Raw genomic sequence first — 20,969 nt, forward strand, 5'->3', positions numbered from 1 at the left:
GCTCCTTGGTCTGTGTATTAGGCAGGATGTCCAGTCCCTATTTCATCCAGTTTGAGAACTCCACACCACTGTAATCTGGATACTGCACGTTTCACTCTCCCCCTGCCCGCGCGTGCACACACACACACACACACACACACACACACACACACACACACACACACACACACACACACACACACACACACACTGTGCATTCCTGGACCACCCCCAGTGAGATTTCCAACATCTCCTGGTTTCCTCTAATCCAGAATCATGCTTTTCTTTTTACTGTCTTTTGGGACTTCTCATCCGCACAAGAACCTCTGATGCAGGGGCACAGAGGGAGCAGAGCCCTCTCCCCCATCAAAAAAAAAGTTATACTCATTGTTCTTGTTGTGAAACTTCTGGTAACACACAAACCCACTGCAGAGGCTTTTGCTGCACTTCCTACCAGGGCAGTGAAGTTGCTGAATTGGAAAACGTGAGCGAACTAGAGGAAAAACCACACTGCCCCCAAAAATGAAGCTACTGAAACAGATAGAAGGCACAGTAAGAGACGGGGAACTGATGTTAACAACTAATAGTTGTCTAATCTATTTCCATAACATTTGTGGTTCCACTTTTTCCAGGTAAATCCCTTCATGTTTCTGACAATACTAAACAGTTCAAGTCGCCGTACTGGTGAATGCTGCCCAGCTGGTTCTTGACTTGAACCCTGGAACCCTTCCTGAGTCCTCAGCACTAACTTTAGTGCAGAAACAGGCAACTCACCAAAATCCCGCTCAGCAGAGAGAGGAAATCTCCTTCCTGCAACTAGAAGGCAGAGCCCTGAGTATCAGTGTCTGAATCTCACATGTCTGACACTTGGTGTGCTGGGCAACGACCTTTATGGTTGATCTGTACAGTCCCTATGGACTCTCAAGTTGGCCAGGATTCGCAGATAATTCCCTTGATTCCATTAGCAGCGGGAAAAGCAGAAAATAGACCTTGGAGAATTTCAGCCTGAGAGCTTCCCCGGGGAATGAAGACATAATTTTCCGATTACAGGGGCTCAGGTTGTCATGTCAACTTAAGTCTCACAGACTTGATAGAGTGGTCCGGTACTACTGAAATCCCAGAGAGAAAAGGAAGAGCCAAGGCTTAGACATATTCCTTTATATCAGCATTTCCATGCTGCTGCCCATTGTCATGGAATCTGAGCATCATCCTCCTTATCCTCCCGGCTGACGAGCCCTGCACTGAATCCCTGAGAACACGACATGCAATGTAAAGGCTTGTCCTTGTTGCATATCCAATCATCTGATAGCCTTTCTCAGACCAAGGGTAGCACAGATTGTCCCTGCTTAATCATAAACCCCTGTAGTTCAATATCATACCATGGGGAGGAGCAGCTTCCTGAGCCCTTCAGTCATCAGCATGTGCCCTGAAGCCCAGGGACTGCTAGAGTAACTATGCAGGTTATAATTAGGATAGGGAGGGTGGAGGAAGAGGTTCAGAGGCACAGATGTGAATTAGGTGCCCAATGTCAATCCGCATTCAGTGGGACTCAGGTTGTTAAGGGCCCAGAGGCAGTAGGCACCAATTATAGTCTTGGCCTTCACAACATCCTCTGGCAAAAAGTTCCACAGGATAGATCCAAAAAGTTCCTGGAGGATAGGTCCATCAATGACTGTTAATCAGGAAGGGCAGGGATGGTGTCCCTAGCCTCTGTTTGCCAGAGTCTAGGAGTGGGTGGTAGGGGACAGATCACTTGATGATTACCTGTTCTGTTCATTTCCTTTGAAGCACCTGGCATTGGCCACTGTTGGAAGACAGGATACTGGGTTAGATGGACCTTTGCTCTGACCCAATATGGCCATTCTTATGACTAAGGGGATACGATAGAGGTCTATAAAATCATGACAGGTGTAGAAAGGAAATAAAGAAGTGGTATTTACTCCTTCATATAACACAAGTACTAGCATGGTCAACCTCTGGAACTCTTTGCCAGAGGATGTTGTGAAGGCAAAGACTGTGACAGGGTTCAAAAAAGAATTAGAAAGTTAATGGCAGATAGGTCCATCAATGGCTACTAGCCAGTATGGCCTGGGACACAGACTCATGCTCTGGTTGCCCTACCCTCTGACTGCCAGTCGCTAGGACTGGATGACAGGAGATGGATATCTCAATAATTGCCTGTTCTGTTCTTTCCCTCTGAAGCATCTGGCCACTGTCAGAAGTCAGGATATAACGCACTAGATGGACCGTTGTTATATAAGTCTCCTTTTCCTTCACTGGGTGCTGCTCCTCCTAGACAATGGGATCCACATGCCTCACTACCTCATACAGTTCCTGCCATCGAACCAGTAGTTTGAACTGAAAGCTTGGTAGTTACAATAACATTCAGTTACCCAGTTTGAACACTCACAGCTGGACTGTAAAAGTTTGAGGCTTGAGACACATCCCTTATAGCAAAAAGGTGGTGGGGGAAGAGTTGGCCCCAATGTTTGGGATGCGAGCCTACAAACTTCTTTTACATTGCCATTAACGTTCTGTGAAATCTTTCTGCCATCCCATCACTTTGGGGGTGGTAGATCAATGTTTTGAATGTCTTTACTCTCAGTCGATCGCACAGTTCTTTCACTAGTTGAAAAGTAATTTTAGGTCCTTGATCAGTAAGGATTTCTCAGGGTATTACAGGCACTAGATATTTACCTAAATATATTCCAGCTACTGGAGATCCATCCCAGTCTAGTACAAGATAAGATGGTTTGACAAAGTAATGAATAGGGATGTTTTGTTAAGATATCAGGAACAAGGGGAGGTAACAAAGAGATGTCATGAAACTTATTTATCCCAGTTGTTTCTCCAGCCTGTAAATGTTGGGGTACCTCACCTTAATCCTTTGTTTGGCTTTGTAGCAAGAAATTTTGCCTTTACTGTTTTGAATGCTCAGGAACCAATTGATAGAGTCTGTGTCCTTTATTTGTCATGCCGCTCCATTCTCTTAACTGTAACTGTTATTATTGTTTCCTGGTCTATTATTGTAACCACTCATTTCTAAATAAATATTATTTCTGTTTTCAAAGAAACCTCTGCTTGGGTGTCTATACTTGATTAGAGGGCTGTATCCGTGTCCCTTCAAGGATCAGCAAGGATAGCTTGTTTTGGGGAGCCCTCTGTAGATCAGAGACAAGCACCCGGGTAATATTCTGGAAATTCCTTTAGGCCGGGCCACAACCTTGGTTGCCAAATTCAAGTAAATTGTAAATTAACATTTAAATTTAAAAGCTTTATCATTAGTTAACATTATTTGTTTAATATAATTGGCTCTAAATGTTCTGGTAACAGCCTAGGGGACAGCAGAGACTCCTGCTGCTGACTGAGCCACTCGGCACTCAGGTGTTAGCATACCTGTGACCATGGAGGCAGGGCGCTCTGGCTATGCCTTGAGGGCAATAAACCTGGCCGAGTGCCTTTGTCACTGAACCGTGCCTGTGGTCTTTCTTTATGAGTAACATTGAGGTCTGCTGAACGAGCAGGCTGCCTTGTCTGCTAATACTGATAACACTGGAACTCCAAGGACACAAGCACTGGGCAGCCTGAACAGCATTACCGAGGCAACAACATTCCAGCCTTCGGCACTTAACAACGGCTAACTGACACTCTGGGTCTAGACGTAAAAAAATTCTACTGTCTGGAGTAAATCAGAGACTGTTGTGACTCCTGCCCAAAGAGTGGCCATTGCCTCTGTCTCTGGGATTCCACCACTTACACATTCAACACAGCGCGTTGTTCATAAGAATGGCAAAGGATAAGATTATGTCATGACAGTCACGGAATCCATGATGTTCAGAGACCTCCGTGACATTCTCCACTTCAGCCCCAGGGTGGGGGTACCAGAGCTGTCAGCTGTCAGGTACCCCCGAGCTCTCAGATCTCATGGGTGGCCAAGGAACCAGAAGGTCTCAGCCACCTTGGGAGGTGGGGGTACCTGGAGCTCTGTGATGGTGGGTCTGTGACAGGAGCTCCGGAGCTCTGAGCTGCTGTGGTTGTGGTGGGGACCATAAAGCTATTAGCCGTGGCAGCATCAGGTGCTGAACCTTCCCCTCTCCTGCACCACTGCTCGGGCTCCCATCCTCCCAAATGGGCTTTGATCATCCCTGTCAGTCCACCCCCCACTCCATTACTTTTAGTAAATGTCACAGACAGGTCACGGGCTTCAGTGAAAAATTGTTTATTTCCCGCAACCGGTCTCTGACTTTTACTAAAAATAATTGTGAAAAAAACTTAACCTTAGGCAAAATGGATCATCTGGTGTGCCCCTCGTTCCTGAATTGTGTTGCGGATCAGGATAGCCATTACCTGGCTGAATGCATTCTTGATTCTGTCGAGGGCTGTGGTTATTCCAGGACCACTGAACTGGCTGGAAGTGTCCTCCACACCGTCATCTTTTCCCTCCCCTATTCCTACCAACTCTGCCAGTTCTACGCATACTCTCACTGGGGTGTCAGTCTCCATCTTCTCAGTCAGCTGTTCCCCCATTCCTTAAGGACTTCTCCAAAGTGATTTCCATCCCTCCCCATTATGACTAGAAAGTCCAGATAGTGGAAATAATTTACCTAATCAGCTTATGAAGGTTTAGCACAACTCTTTCCACACAAGAATTCCTTTATGAGTCCAAAGGGAACTGGTGTTACATCCTTGCGATCATACAGTTATATCCATTAGCTAAATATTCCCCAAAGTATCAGGCTCGGGAAATACCTTTCCATAATGCTGTGACTCCAGAGGGATAAGGAAAACCTCGGACAAAGAACCCCTAAAATATTTGCTCTTTATAAAAACATAGGAACAGCCATCGTGGGTCAGACCAATGTTCCATCTAGCCCAGTATCCTGTCCTCTGACAGTGGCCAATTCCAGGTGCTTCAGAGGGAATGAACAGAACAGGTATTCATTAAGTGAGCCATCCCCTGTCGCCCCTTCCCAGTTTCTGGCAAACAGCGGCTAGGGACACTTCAGAGCATGGTTTTGCATTCCTGCCCATCCTGGCTAATAGGCATTCATGCACCTAGCCATGAACTTATCTAGTTCCTTTTTGAGTCCTGTTATAGTCTTAGCTTCATAACATCCTCTGGCCAAGAATTCCACAGGATGACTGTGCATTCTGTAAAGAAATACTTCCTTTTCTTCATTTTAAACTTGCTACGATTGATTTGATTTCGTGACCCCTAGTTCCTGTGTTATGGGAGTGTAATTAACACTTCCTTATATGCCTTCTCCACACCAGTCATGATTTTATAGATCTCTATCGTAACCCCCACTTTGTCGTCTCCTTTCCAAGCTGAAAAGTCCCAGTCTTGTTAATTTTTCCTCATACGAAAGCTGTTCCATACCTCCAATCAATTTTGTTGCCATTTTTTGAAATGCCAGCAATCAGAGCAGCAGGTAGATAGGCTTGTGTAGGGTCTGCTCCTTGCCTACAACAAAAAGAACCATGAAATTTCCAAACAGGCCGATAATGTAGAACGTAGCAAAAGGGATGGGAATCCAGACATGAGCAGCTTGGAGGCCAGGGATTCCCATTAGGATGAATGTTGAAGGGTCACCGGGGGGTGAGGTTCAAAACTGCCATGAGGTGGAAGATGCATCATTCGGGCTCAGAAATGCTCAAAGTGCCTGTGAAGGGAGAGAAGCACAGCAAGGGGGTTACTCACATCATAACAAATAGTAGGGTAAATATTTTATAGTTATTACCAATCTAGAAAGGGGCTGAGCAGTCTGGTGGCAACATTTGCTGATGGCAGATTAATTAGGTCAGAGTCAAGTCCAGAGAAGTCCTCAGAGGGAGCTAACCAAGCGAGATGAATGGGCAGCATGATGGAAGAGAAACTTCAATGTCAGTAACTACCCATTGTAAACCCAATGGATGCCCATTGAAGGGGAAATCTTGAACTCCTCAAACAATTTACAAGGTTCAAATTTAGCTGTATGAACTCAGGACAGGGACCTGGGTCTCATGGTACACAGATCTCTGAAACCCCTGCTCACGGTGCAAGCACAGAGAGAAACTTATCAAAACACTGGGACGCAGGAGGAGTGGGATGGGAAATCATATAGGTAACACAATGCCATGAGATGAGTCAGTCAATGTTTCACCCTCCGCTGGACTTCTCTATGTAGCACTAGGCACCTTTGTCGCACAGGATATGGCTGAACTACTGGGGTTCAGGGAATGATCAAGGGTCTGGGGAAACTCTCATACAGAGAGAGCTAGAAAAGACGGGAATTGTTACACTACAGAGGTGATGAATAAGAGGGGATATGAAAAATGTCTATAAAATACTGACTAGTAGCATCTGATGAAGTGGGTTCTAGCCCACGAAAGCTTATGCCCAAATAAATGTCTTAGTCTCTAAGGTGCCACAAGGATTCCTCGTTGTTTTGACTAGTAGAGAGTAGATTTATTTAAGTCCCCACATGTGGATTTAGGGTGAAATTCTGTCCGTGATGGGAGTTTTGCCATTGATATCCGTGCGACCAAGATTTCACCCTTAGTGTTTAATTTTCGGCTCCGAGCTGCAAAAATCACTGATTTGGGTCCTGCTACAGAGAGCGCCATTCTGTCAGGGTTCTGAAAGGTTCTGAAGGAAACCCCCAGTTAATGTGGTGTTCTGAGACCTGACAAGAAAGACGGGGATTCCAAAACACCCGGGTCCTGATTGTGCTCTCAGGGAGGCGATTGTCAATCTGGAGTGACCTTCTGCAGAGAGAACAGGAGTACTTGTGTAACCTTGGAGACTAACAAATTTATTAGAGCATAAGCTTTCGTGGGCTACAGCCCACTTCTTCGGATGCATATCTCTCTTCTGCAGAGAGAATGTGAGAGCAGAATCTTGCCAGTGTGCAACCCATTCTTCTTGTGAATCCTCTGGTAACACAGATACCCACTGCAGAAACAGGCAACTCACCAAAATCCTGCTCAGCAGAGAGAGGAAATTTCCTTACTGTGACAGAATGACAGAGCCCTGAAAATCAGTGTGGGAACCTCAAATATCTGACATGCACCATGCTGGACAGCGAGCTTTATGATTCCCCTGCAGACCCTTAGGTTGGCCAGGACTTCCCGACAATTCCCTCGGCTCTGTGAAAAGGAGGAAAAGCAGAAAATAGACCATTGAAATCTTCTGCCTGAGAGCCTCCTGCGGCAGTGAAGAAATGATTCACTGATGGCAGGGGCTCAGATTGTCAGGGCACATTGCAGGCTGTTCAGCCTAGGAATTGTTGATGGCTTTCTTTCCTGTGTGTAATATACTGCCATCTCCACCATGTGTGGGAATGCTGCTACAAGATATGGGACCAAAAACCATTTTCAATTGATCGGAGTAGTGTACTGCTGCATACTGCCCATGCAGTTGTAATGTCCAGTCCATTAACCTCTGAGACATCACTGTCACCCTGTCAAGGCCAAATGATGTGATCCTGAATGCTTGCAAGCCAAAGGGTGTGGAAAAGGTTTTCTTCTCCCAGCATTCTGGCGTCAAAGGTATCTGCCAGTGTTCCTTTGTTAGGTCTAAAGCGGATGGATTTCTTGCAGCTCTCAAAATCTCTAATAGTTTGTCTATTCTCTGCATCAGGTAAACATCAACATTCAATGGATTGTGTTATCCTGCATCAGACCTAATAAAATGGGACTTCTCCACTCACTGGGTGATTCCTTCACCACTCCCAGGACCAAAATGAGTTCGTCTCACATGGTATCCCACATTTTACAAGGGAACAGCCACAGAGTTTTCCTAATCTGTTGCCCTGGGATCATTTCAATATGGTGGTATTTTAGGTAGGTGTGCCCTGCTGGGGTGAAAACACAGTGGTAAAGGAATCAAACAAGTGCTACATCTGGATCTTTTCTTCAAGCTACAGTACCTTCCATATTTTTGTGTCACAGATGCCTGGGGGCCTAATTTGTTCTCCGCAGGGTATAAATGTGATGGGTTTTCACTCCTGCGTGCAGTCTGGGAGCCATGGGAACTTCTGCACCCCTCTAACGACCGTGCTGGGTTGGCCCTTTTTCACTCTGCTTTACTGGTAATTCACCGTTTCTAGGCCCTGTTATCAACCACACGACAGCAGATGGTGCCACGCACCCAAACTGAGCTACCCGAGGGTTTATCTAAGCCACCCAAATACAAACAGCAGACACTAGCTGTCATAAACAGACAGTTAAGGGTTAATTCCTCTTTTACCTGTAAAGGGTTAAGAATTTCACATAGCCTAGCTGACAGCTGACCAGAGGAACTAATGGGGGGACAAGATGTTTTCAAAGATGGAGGAGGGAAATCACTCTTTTGTGCCGGAGTGAAGGATCCAGGAAACAGCCATCTAACATTTCTTAAAAGTAGTAAGTGTTTAGAGAAGGAATGTAGTAGATTATGTTTATTTTCTTTTGTGACTTCTTTTGCATAGAGGAAGAATCAAATTGGGTTTCTTGGTGTAACTAAATTTTTGCCCAGAGGGACATCCTCTGTGTTTTGAATCTGTTGTCTGTGAGAGTAGCTTCCATGCTAATCTCACAGAGGTATTCCTTTCACCCTTTTTCTTTAATTAAAAGCCTTCTTTTAAGAACCTGATTGATTTTTCCTTGTTTTAAGATCCAAAGGTTTTTTGGATCTGGGCTCACCAGGAATTAGTGGGAGGTGAATCAGTCTCAATCCTGCCAGGAAAAGGGGGATAAAGACTGGGGAAATATTTGGGGGGAAGACAGAGTTTCCAAATGACTCTCCCATAAACTCTCCCATAGTTTGTTTAACCTATTTGGTGGTGCCAGCTACTAGATCTAAGCTGGTAAATAATCTTAGGGGTTATCTCATGCAGGTCCCCACATCTGTACCCTAAAGTTCAGAGTGGGGGTGACACCTTGACACTAGCCAATTTCCCAGCTCCCCAGGCTCACATCCCCCACTGGAGTATAAACCCAAAATTATAGTGCCTTCCACTGCATAGTGATCTGTAAAATGTAAGCTCAAGTTTTTCACTGGTGAGTGGCAGGCAGTAGGGGTCTTGGAGATGAGGGGGTCAGGATGGAGGAGAGGAAGGACTAGCAAGCATTGGGAAGTGGGGTGGAGGAGAGGAAGGACTTATCAAGCGGAAGCTGGAGGGCCACGGGGGAACGGATAGAGGAGAAAAGGGACTAAGCGAGCTCTTGGTGGGAGGGCCATGGAGGATGGGGGTGAAGGAGAGGAGGGAGTCAGGACCCAGCAAATGACATGGCAACCGGGTGGCCACGGAGGGTGGAAGAGCGGAGAGACTTGTCAAATGGTGGGCTGTGGGGGCCTCTCAGAGGAGGAGAGGAAGGATTCAGAGAGAAGCAGTGTGGTCCTCGGCAGAGGAGCGGAGCAGGAACAGGAAGAGGAGGATCATGGGTGGGGCCATGGGGAGAATCGGGATGGAGCATATGGGGTGGAGCGCAGGCAGGGCCACCACAGCCCATGTGTCCGTGCTCTCAAAGGTGGAAGAGCAGCGGCTGAACCACACAGGAGGTTTAGCCTCCCCTGGCCTATTATACCCACCACCTATGTAAAGTGGCCCTACCTGGGACACTTTCTACCACCTCCCTGTGAAAGTCCCAAGGTCTCCATCTGGGGTAAGGCAGCATGAAGGGAGTCTGATCACCCCAAGGCGTATTCTGGTGGGTGCTTGTAGCAAGGTCGTTCTCCTTTCATCTTGGGCAGCAACTGCCTCTTCTAGTGGTTAGCTGCAACTCCAGTTGTGTTTTGGCCTTCCTGATTACACCCTGCATTCTCGAGCAATATTCTATACTCCTTCCTAGTCATCTGACCAAGTTTCCACCTCTTGTAACCTTCCTTTTTGTGTTTAAGCTCACCAAAGATTTCACTGTTAAGCCAAGCTGGTCGCCGGCCACATTTACTATTCTTTCTGCAAATCGGGATGGTTTGTTCCTGTGCCCTCAGTAAGGCTTCTTTAAAAAACAGCCACCTTTCCTGAACTCTTTCCCCCTCATATTAGCCTCCCAGGGGATCCTGCCCATCAGTTTCCTAAGGGAGTCAAAGTCTGTTTTTCTGAAGTCCACGGTCCGTATGTTGCTAAACTCTCCTTTCTTCCTTTTGTGAGGATCGTGAACTCAAACATCTCATGGTCACTGCTGCCCAGGTTGCCACCCACTTCTACTTCCCCTACCAATTCTTCCCTGTTTGTAAGCAGCAGGTCAAGAGGAGAACAGCCCCTGGTTGGTTCCTCCAGTAGTTTCACCAAGAAATTGTCATCAACAATCCAAAAACTTCCTGGATTGTCTGTGCACTTCTCTATTGCTCTCCCAGCAGATGTCAGGGGGATTAAAGTCCCCCATTAGAGCCATGGCCTGTGTTCTGGAAACTTCAGTTAATTCTCAGAAGAAAGCTTTGTCTACCTCATCCTCCTAGTCCGGTGGTCTATAGCACACACCGACCACGGCATCACCCTTGTTGCCCCCACTTCTAAACTTAACCCAAAGACTCTCAACAGGTTTTTCTCCAGTTTCATACTGGAGCTCTGAGCAATTGTACCGCTCTCTTACATACAGTGCAACTCCTCCACCTTTGCTCCCCTGCCTGTCCTTCCTCAAGAGTTTATACCCATTCATGACATCATTCCAGTCATGTGAGCTACCCCACCAAGTCTCTGTTACTCCAATCACATCATAGTGCTTTGACTGTTCCAGGACTTCCAATTATTCCTGCTTGTTTCCCAGGCTTCTTGCTTTGTGTACATGCCGCTAAGATAACTAGCCGATTGCCCTACTTTCTCAGTATAAATCATTAGGCCTCCCCTGTTGTACACTCCTCCTTGTTTTTCCTCCCAGTATTCCACTTCCCCACTTATCTCTGGGCTTAGGTGTTCAGCCCCTGGCCAGCCTAGTTTAAATTCTAGTTTCAAGATGAATGCATCCCTCTTGGGATGACCACACAGCAAGTAGGAAAAATAGGGATGGAGGTGTGGGGTAATAGATGCCTATATAAGAAAAAGCCCTAAATATCAGGACTGTCCCTATAAAATCGGGACATCTGGTCACCCTACCTACAGCAGGCCCTCCCTTCCCTCAGGGAGGGACCTTTGGGCAGTTGCTCGGGGTGATTCTGCCTCCTTCAGCTCAGCTCCCCTGGAGCTGCCAGTAGCTGGTCTCCTCTCCTCCCTGGTCTGCCACAAAATGAGCTGCTCTCCTGCCTTTTTGCTTTTCTCAAACACTTCTCTTCAGACTTGATTTGTCTGCCTCATTTTCTGATAATTTACTTGCTGAACATTTGGCTTCTTTGAACTCAATTTTAAATTAGCTACAAGTTCAGTACCTCTGGGAAGTAATACTGCTGCTTTGTATAGATCTGTGTGTGACGTTCCCCTCTGGTGTTATCCGGACCGGTGATCTCCTAGGTCACTCCAATCCTTGACTCTGGGAGCCAGCCTTACCCTGCTCTGCTGTGAGAACCCCCACTCCAGGGGCTGTTGACACACAGCCGCTGACATGGAAGCTGCTCCCAGCTACTTGCAACCGAATGACACTAGCCAATATCTCCGGTCCCAGACACACCCTATGAACCTCCGTCTTGCAGAGTCCAGTTATGCCCGCTGGACACTGCAAGCTTATATGAGTCCGTCAATTTAACAAAGAAATTGATATGTACCAGTCTTGTTATCCCAATGGGAGTTTCTGACACGCTTCAAACCAAACGCACTGCTTCAAGTGGAACAAAGAAACAGATTTATTAACTATAAAGATTGACTTTATGTGATTATATATCAAAGCATAACAAGTGAGTGGTTACCAAACTGAAATAAAATCTAACCTCGCAGGCTAAACTCTAAACCCTCTTAGACTGGGCAGCAACTAGATGAAGCCGTTTTTTCTCACCCCACTGGATATCGCAGGCCTTAATGCACAGGTTTGTTCCTTAAAGCTGGGCAAATCTCCTGTGTTGGAGTCTTGTCTTCTTCTCGGTGTCTTGGTTGCTTGCACGATAGGTGTGGACAGGAGAAGGGCCCAGTTTGTGTCCACACTGTCTGTTTTATACTCTCAGTCCATGTGCTTGGGGAGCACAAGTTCAGGCATGTCAGTCTGGGGGGCATTCCTGAATCTCTCCAAACAAGATGAGCAATTCCTCTGGTGTGGCCTCATGCAGGTGAGTTATTGCATTGTGACTCCCTTGCTGGACAATAGCTGTTGATGGGTTGTTTGACACCCTGTCTGGGTGTTGGTTACTTTCCCTGCTGTTGACTCAGGGTGGGGGCTAATATCTGGCAGATTTCCCAACTTACAGCATGCTTTAGTGACCACTGTACAACACAAATCTCATCACTTCATACGCATTAATGATACACATATATGGATAGGAAATTACTTTGAGCAGATCATAACCTTTCCCCTGATATTTGCTCCAAAGAAATATTCTGGAAATGTTAAATGCTGTTTGAAAACTGCTACAATCCTTGGGAGAGCGTACTGTAACCCCCATATTCCTCATTTTCATATAATCATGTTCTTAAATATAAAGCATGCCTTGTAAGATAAATGATAAAAAATAAAACTAGTTTTCCATTAATTTCTTTAATGCTGAACGCTTGTAAATTCGTCGGCATTTTTGCTCAGGAGAATCAGTTCTGTGGGTGCCTTCATTGTGTCTAACTACTGAATCTGAGAGGAAGCTTGCTTGACTAAGCTTTAATTTGTTATGAAATATGTTCAAGAGGCCAAATAAAAGAAGGTCATGTTTACTGCTCTAACCCCATAATAAAAAAGTACAGGAAAAAGGTTAATATTATACCAGTCTCTGGGCAGCCGTCTCATGCAGTAATGTTATAGTCACCTTACGCAGAACGTGTGCTCCCCAAAGTTACCCATTTCACCTTTTATCATTTATATGAAGATTTCACAAGTTACACATATATTTACACGTCACTTAAATCCAGCCCATCTATTTCTCCCAGTTCCCAAGTGTAAGTGGGGAACTATTGTAGTGAACTTTCCTTCTGCACTACCTCAGGGGAATTGGCTAGTAAAGTGTCTAAGGCCCCACTCTACTCCCTTTACCCAGAGGCCAGCGTGCAGTGCTTGGTGATGGAATGAACTTCACAGACTGTGAACAGATGTTAGGTGTGAGGAACTTCACAGACTGAACTTCCACAATGCTGAGCTCTGCCAAACTGGTACAGAGCACCCTTCATTAAGCAGGAGATATCGTTTTTCCCTCTCATCATACAGGTTTAAAGTCAGTGTCCCCCGCTGATCACCTTCTGCTGGTGTATTTGCCCACTTTGTCACGAAGCTCTTTCGTTTTGACCCCATAAATGATTGGGTTGAGCATGGTGGGGACGAGGAAGTAGAGGTTGGCCAAGATGATGTGAACATGGGGAGCAATGCCCTGACCGAATTGGTATGTCAGAGAGGTGAAGAGGAAGGGAGTATAAGAGGTCAGCATGACACAGATGTGGGCTGTGCAGGTGTTGAGGGCTTTCTGGTGGGCTATCTTGGAGGAGATTCTGACGACGGCCCTGACAATCAGACCATAGGACAGGGCAATGAGCGTTAGGTCTAACCCAGTGACTACAAATGTAATCACCAAGGCATACATCCTGTCAACCGTGGTGTCCCCACATGATATCTTCACCACAGCCATGTGGTCGCAGTATGTATGGGGGATAATGCGGTTGTTACAGAATGGCTGCCTGATCAAGATCAGGGGCAGGGGCAAAATGAAGAGAACAGCTCTTATCAAACCCACTAGCCCTAGATTAGCTATTCGTGCATTGGTGAGGATGGTAGCATATCTGAGAGGGTTACATATGGCAATATAGCGATCGAAGGCCATTGTCACGAGGATGGCTGAGTGCATTGCAGAAACTGCATGAATTAAGAACATCTGGGTGAGGCAGCCACCCACAGTAATGCCTTTTAAATTGAACCAAAATATACACAGTGTCTTTGGCATGATGGAGGTAGATGAGCAAATGTCTGTGAGTGCCAGCATGCAGATCAGCAGGTACATCGGCTTGTGCAGGGTCTGCTCTTTGCCTACAACAAACAGAACTGTGAAATTTCCCAACAGGCTGATAATGTAGAACGTAGAAAAACAGATGGAAATCCAGATGTGGGCAGCTTCCAGTCCAGGGATTCCCATTAGCATGAATGTTGAAGGGTCAGAGGGGGTGAGGTTGAAAGCTGCCATGAGGTTGTTGATGCATCAGTAGGGCTAAGAAATGCTCAAGGTGCCTGTGCAGGGAGAGAAGCACAGTGAGTGGGTTTACACACTTTATAGCAAATAGCACGGTAAAGAGATTATAGTTATTATCCATCTAGAAAGGGGGTGAGTAGTGAGGTGGCAACATTTACAGATGGCACCAGATTATTTTGGTCATAGTCAAGTCCAGAGAAGTCCTCAGAGGGAGCTAACCAAGCCAGGTGAATGGGCAGCATGTTGGCATAGAAACTTCAGTGTCAATAACAGCAACGTGTATTCCCATTGGAGGGAAATGCTTGAAGTCAGAAAACACCTGGGAAGGTTCTAATTTAATTGCATGAACTCAGGACAGGGAACAGGGCATCATGGTACACACCTCTGGGAAACCCTGCTTACAGTTCAAGCATGGACAGAGACTAAGCAAAACATTTGGGATCCAGGAGGAGTGGGATGGAAAATCATACAGATAATACACTGCCATAATATCAGTCCATCAATGTTTCATCATCCTCTGGACTCCTCTGTGTAGTAGTGAGCACCCCTCTCACAAAGAATATTGCAGAACTAGAGGGGTTCAGGCAAGGGCAATGAGAATAATGTAGTGTAGACCTAGCCTAAGAGAGAGGACACTGAACTAGATAGAGCATAGGTCTGATCCACGATGCAATTCCTATGTTAGAAAGAGCCCAGTTTTCTCCATGGAAACAGACATAATCATGTTGTGCTAAGACTTTGTGCTCAAGGGAATGGGCACAAATGACACAAGGGTATTGGTATTCAGCGTACAGGCCTTCACCTCTGTTACTCCCCTTGTTTCTTTTGTTGACACACTTTTTTGCAGAAACCCAGCTTTGTCTGAGGCGTAAGTTACAGGTGTTAACTGACAAGTGTAAGTAGAGACATGTTTCAGCAACTCAGCTGCTAACCCGTCTCATGCCTGAATATTGATGAAGTTTACAGATGACACTAAAATTGGGGGATTGTAAATAATGAATAGGGCAGGTCACAGTTCAGAGCAATCTGGATTGGTTGATAAACTGGGTCAAAGCAAACAATATGTGTTCTACTATACCTATGTAGATACCTTAATCTAGGAACAAAGAATGTTTGTGATGCTTACATGATGGGGGACTCTCATGGAAAGTGCAATGACTGAACAAGATTTGGGGGCGTGAAGGGATAATTAACTAAACATGAGCTCCCAGTGTGACTCAGTGCCAAAAGAGGCCAATGTGATCCTTGGATGATAACTAGGGGAATCTCAAGGAGATGTGGAGAAGTTATTTTACCTTTGTATTTGCCTCTGGTGCGACTGCTGCTGGACTCTTTGTCCAGTTCCTATGTCCACAATTAACGATTGATGCTGATATATTGAAGAGGGTTCAGAGAAGCGTCACGAGAATTATTAAAAGATTAGAAAACAACCTGCCTTATAGTGATAGACTCAAAGATTTCAATCCATTTAGTTTAACAAGTTTGGTTTTGGGATGACTTTTGATAACACTTTTAAGTTCCAACACAGGAAAGAAATATATAATAAGCTTTTCAGCCTAGCATAGCCCGATTCAATGGGTGTAAATTGAAAGCAATTATGACTGGAAATAAGGTGTACATTGTTTAAACAGTGAGAGCATTCACACAGGCAGGGACACACCCAGATGCAGAGGATGACCAGCCACTGCATGAACCAACAATAGAAAGGCTATAGCCAATATAACCCCCAGGTTCCCAGTCTAGGACCCCCAGGCTGAACCATCCTGCTCTAGTACATACTCTGACCAGTATGAATTTGTTACCCAGTTCCTTCAATGTGGGGAGGAAAATGCACACTTGTGGTAACCAAGCTGAGATATTTCCCCCAGACACTTAAGTTAAAGGAATACTAGGTTTAGATTAAAACATAAAATAGATAGAATATAAGTGGTTATATTGGATAGCAAACAAAGCAAAGAAGATGACCTAGCAAATCAGGAATACGCCAAACTAAGTTTAACACACTAGTTAGATTGACTATGAATTAGCAGGTTCTCACAAGCCATCTGGCAGATTCTCAAGGCAGAAGCTGCATTTGACTTGCAGCTCAGGTTTCTGAGGTTTCCATACACAGACTAGAAATCCCGTTAGCCTGGGTCCAGCACTTTCCCCAATTCAGTCTTTGTTCCTAAGGTGTTTCCAGGAATCCTCTTGTGTGAGGAGTGAAGAACCACCGATGATGTCACTCCCAGCCTTATATAGCTATAGCATATGGCAGGAACGCTTTGTTTCAAAACTTGGTTCCCAAACCAGTTAGTGGGAAAATACAGACTCCGCAAGATGTAGTCCTAATTTATGTGGCCTGGTCAAATGACCTGGTAGAGTGATAGTATCCATTATTTAAAGGCTGTCTGCAGCGTTCTCAGGAAGCCTGAGATGAGTTTTTCCTCAGGCCAATTGTTTTACTTACTAGCTCATTGCCCTCAATGGGCCCTTCCCAACTAGCTCCTTAGACTGAAAGCTTCTTGCCAAGTGGGTGTTCCCCAGGTGGAAGTGCATTTCAAATGCAGATACATAGACAATATTCAGCTGGGGACCCACTGGCTAAGCAGCAGTTCTGCAGAAAAGCATCTGGGGATTACAGTGGACGAGAAGCTGGATATGAATCAGCAGTGTGCCCTTGTGTCCAAGAAGGCTAATGACATATTGGACTGCCTTAGTAGACGCATTGCCCACAGATCGAGCACAGTGATTTCTCCCTCGATTCGGCACTGGTGAGGCCACATCTGGAGTATTGCGTTCAGTTTTGGGCCCCCCACTACAGGAAGGATGTGGAAAATTGGAGAGAGTCCATCGAAGGGCAATGAAAATGATCAGGGGGCTGGGGCAGATGACTTATGAGGCGAGGTTGAGGGAACTGGGCTTGTTTACTCTGCAGAAGAGAAGAGTGAGGGGGAATTCGATAGCAGCCTTCAACTACCTGATGGGGGTTCCAATGAGGATGGAGCTCGGCTGTTCTCAGTGGTGGCAGATGACAGAACAAGGAGCAATAGTCTCAAATTGCAGTGGGGGAGGTCTAGGTTGGATATTAGGAAACATTATTTCACTAGGAGGGTGGTAGAGCACTAGAATGGGTTGCCTAGGGAGGTGGTAGAATCTCCATCCTTAGAGGTTTTCAAGACCTGGTCTGAGAAATCCCTGGCTTGGACGAATTAGTTGTCGAATCCGCGGGACTGGGGACCTCCTGCAGACACGCCGCTGAAGGCGGCCTGCCTGCCGTGCTTGTGGCTGCAAAAAAGCTAGAGCCGCCCCTGCCTGTGGTGCCCCCAAACATACTCAGGGCCAGGTAAGGTTCTAGCACTGGCCTTAGACCATCAATCACAAAGAAAAATTCAATGTCAGCGTTGCTGCACAGCTGTCCCTGTAAACCCTGCTCCCCACGCCCATAACCTTCAGTGCTGCCCGCCTGTCTGTGAACATGCCTCTCCCCACCCAAGACTCCTGAGCTCTGTTTGCCGGTCACTGTACACCCCCTGCATGTCCTCACTGCCCTCAGTGCTGCCTGCTTCTCTGTGTACACCTCCCTCCACGCAACCAGAACCCCCAGCACTGCCTGCCTGTCTGTGTGCTACCTGCTCCCCGCCACCATAATTGCCAGTTCTGCCCGCCAGCTGATATACATCCTGCTCCCTGCCCAGAACCCCCAGTTCTGACCACTGTCCATATATGTACCCCACCCCCACAACTTCCAGCCATGCTACAGAGAAATACCCCTCGCCGAGCAGCAAAACCAGGTACCAGACCCCACAGTGACAGCTCACAGAAATATCTCCTCAGACTAGGCTAAACTCAGTGTCTGCCTGCACCTGGGAAATGGGGGAGATCAGCCTGAACTGCCTTTCTGGGGGCAAAGGGAACCCCAGCAGCAGCACAGCCTGTGCAGGGAAGGGGAGAGGGACAGGACTGGTGGGAGGGAGAGAAGGTGTGGAGACTAAAAGGAGCCACTGTGAGTAACTCTTCCTCAAAATGTCACAAATCATTAACATATGGCAGCCCATTAGAAACCCAGACAGACCTTCCTGAGGCTGCTTTTCCTGTGCTGGCAATTGCTGACCTTACCATGAGGCTGTAGTGGGGTTACTCATGGGAGGAGGGATGGTCCGGAAGCGGGACAGTCTCAGAAACAATCTGCTACAATGTGGTCCACATTATGTTACTGCCTGAGACACCACCCTGACCCAGGAGGCCTTGTTACACCTTCTTGGTCTGTGAATTAGGCTGGATGTCCATTCCCTACACACAGACACACAAACACACACACACACACACACAGACACTGTGCATTCCTGGACCACCCCCAGTGAGATTTCTAACACTGCCTGGCTTCCTCTAAGCAAGAATCATGCTTTCCTTTTCACTACCTTTTGGTACTTCTCATCCGCTCAAGAACCAGAGATGCAGGGGCTCAGAGAGAACAGACCCCTTTCCCCATAAAAAAAACCAACAACATTATAATCATAGTTCTGACCCTCTAAGCCTGAGAGTTTGAGATTTCAGCAACTTTCCTGTCAGTTTTTCTTTGGTCCAAACAAGCTCACCCATTCATAGAGGCCACAGGACGCCTCCTTTTGAAATCACTGGAGGCTCATGGCAAGTGCAAATCAGGCAACTTATTTAACTCCCTTCATACGGATTTAGGGTGAACTCCTATCCATGTTGGGAGATTTGCCATTCATTTAAATGGGACCAGATTCACCCTTAGTGTTTAACTTTTGGCTCCAAGAGGCCAAAATCATGGCTTTGGGTCGTGCTACAGAGAGCGCTATTCTGTTAGGGCGCTGAAAGAGTCTGAAGGAAACACCCAGTTTATGTGGTGTTCTGAGACCGGGCATGAAAGATGGGGATTTCGAAACATGTGGGCCATAATTTTGCTTTCAGGGAGGCCAGTGTCAGTCTGGAGTGATCCAATGAAAGCAGAATGTGAGGGCAAAATCTGGCCAGTGTGCAACACATTCCTGTTGTGAACCCTCTGGTAACACAGATACCCACTGCAGAGGCTGTCCCTGCGCTTCTTAACAGGGCAGTGAAGTTGTTGAATTGGAAACCATGAGCGAAGAAGAAAATAAAACCACCGCCCAAAAAGAGGAAGCTACTGAGACAGATAGAAGAACACAGTAAGAGACAAGGAACTGATCTTAACAACTACTATTTATCTAATCTATTTCTATAACATTTTTAGTTCCAATTTTACCAGGTAAATCCCTTGGTGTTTCTGACAATACTAAACAGTTCAAATCATTGTGCTGGTGAATCCTGCCCAGATGGTTCTTGACTTTACCCCTGGAACTGTTCCTGAGCCCTTAGCACTAACTTTATTGCAGAAACAAACAACTCACCGAAACCGCGCTCAGCAGAGAGAGGAATTCTCCTTCCTGCAACAGGAAGGCAGAGCCCTGAGTATCAGTGTCTGAATCTCACACGTCTGACACACGGCATGCTGAACCACAACCTTTATGATTCCCCTGTACAGTCCCTGCAGACTCGCAGGTTGGCCAGGATTCACAGACAATTCTCTTGGCTCCATTACCAGTGGGAAGAGCAGAAAATAGACCTTGGAGAATTTCAGCCTGAGAGGTTCCCTTGGGAGAGAAGACATGATTCTCCAATAACAGGGGTTCAGATTGTCAGGACAAACTGAATCTCACAGACTTGATAGAGTGGTCCGGTACAACTGAATCCCTAGAGAGAAAAGGAAGAGCCAAGTTTTAGATGTGTTCCTTTATATCAGCATTACCATGCTGCTGCCCATAGTCATAGAATCCTCCTTATCCTCCCAGCTGACGAGCCCTGCGCGGAATCCCTGAGAACACGACACGCAATGTAAAGGTTTTTCCTTGTGGCACATACTTGTTTCAAACCCATTTGATAGCGTCTCTCAGACCGAGGGTAGCATAGATTGTCCCTGCTTAATGATAAAAACCCATAGTGCACTACTTCTGCCATGGCCAGGAGCAACTTTCTCAGCCCCTTCAGTGATCAGTATGTGCCCTGAAGCCTGGGGACTGCTAGAGTGACTGCACAGACTATAATTAGGATAGGGAGGATAGAGGAAGAGGTTCAGAGGCACAGATGTGAATTAAGTGCCCAATGTCCATCCACATTCAGTGGGACTCGGGTGGTTAAAGGCACAGAGGCAGTAGGCACCAATTATAGTCTTAGCCTTCACAACATCCTCTGGCGAAAAGTTCCACAGGGTAGGTCCAGAGAGTTCCTGGAGGATAGGTCCATCAATGTCCCACATGCCTCACTACCTCAAACAGTCCCTGCTATCGAACCAATAATTTGAACTGAAAGCTTGGTAGTTACACTAACATTCTGTTCTTTCCCTCTGAAGCACCTGGCCACTGTCAGAAGACAAGATACAGGACTAGATGGATCGTTGTTATCTGAGCCTCCTTTTCCTTCTCTGGGTGCTGCTCCTCCTAGTCGATGGGGCCCACATGCCTAACTACCTCAGACAGTCCCTGTCACCGAACCAGTAATTTGAACTGAAAGCTTGGTAGTAACACTAACATTCAGTTTCCCAGTTTGAAAACTCCCAGCTGGACCCTTGGTATAGGCCTTCTCTTTTACCTTCTAGCAAATGCCTGCAAAGTCTTGATGCGATTCCTTAATTGAAGAATGTATTGGACTGTGTTCATCGCCTGGAGTCTTTGCTCTTCCATGTTTCTCCAAGCACGTCTGGAAAGTCTCGAGGTTGCTTCCCAGACAGCAGATCAAAGGGAGAAAGAACGCTTGGAGGCTTGAG

The 20,969-nt window shown here is 46.3% G+C and overlaps 1 protein-coding gene across 1 annotated transcript; it reads right to left on the reverse strand.

Moving 5' to 3' along the window:
- Nucleotides 1–13,237: 13,237 nt before the first annotated feature.
- On the reverse strand, nt 13,238–14,176 carry LOC135887548 (olfactory receptor 52P1-like). The gene has a single exon (XM_065415278.1). The coding sequence runs from the start codon at nt 14,174–14,176 to the stop codon at nt 13,238–13,240; it is 939 nt and encodes a 312-aa protein (XP_065271350.1).
- Between the last annotated feature and the right edge of the window lie 6,793 nt (nt 14,177–20,969).

Source organism: Emys orbicularis, chromosome 1 (assembly GCF_028017835.1).
Source record: "Emys orbicularis isolate rEmyOrb1 chromosome 1, rEmyOrb1.hap1, whole genome shotgun sequence".
Classification (NCBI taxonomy): domain Eukaryota; kingdom Metazoa; phylum Chordata; order Testudines; family Emydidae; genus Emys; species Emys orbicularis.

Coding starts and splice junctions, on each gene's coding strand:
- LOC135887548 (XM_065415278.1), bottom strand. CDS start 14,176: ATGGCAGCTTTCAACCTCACCCCCTCTGACCCTTCAACATTCATGCTA.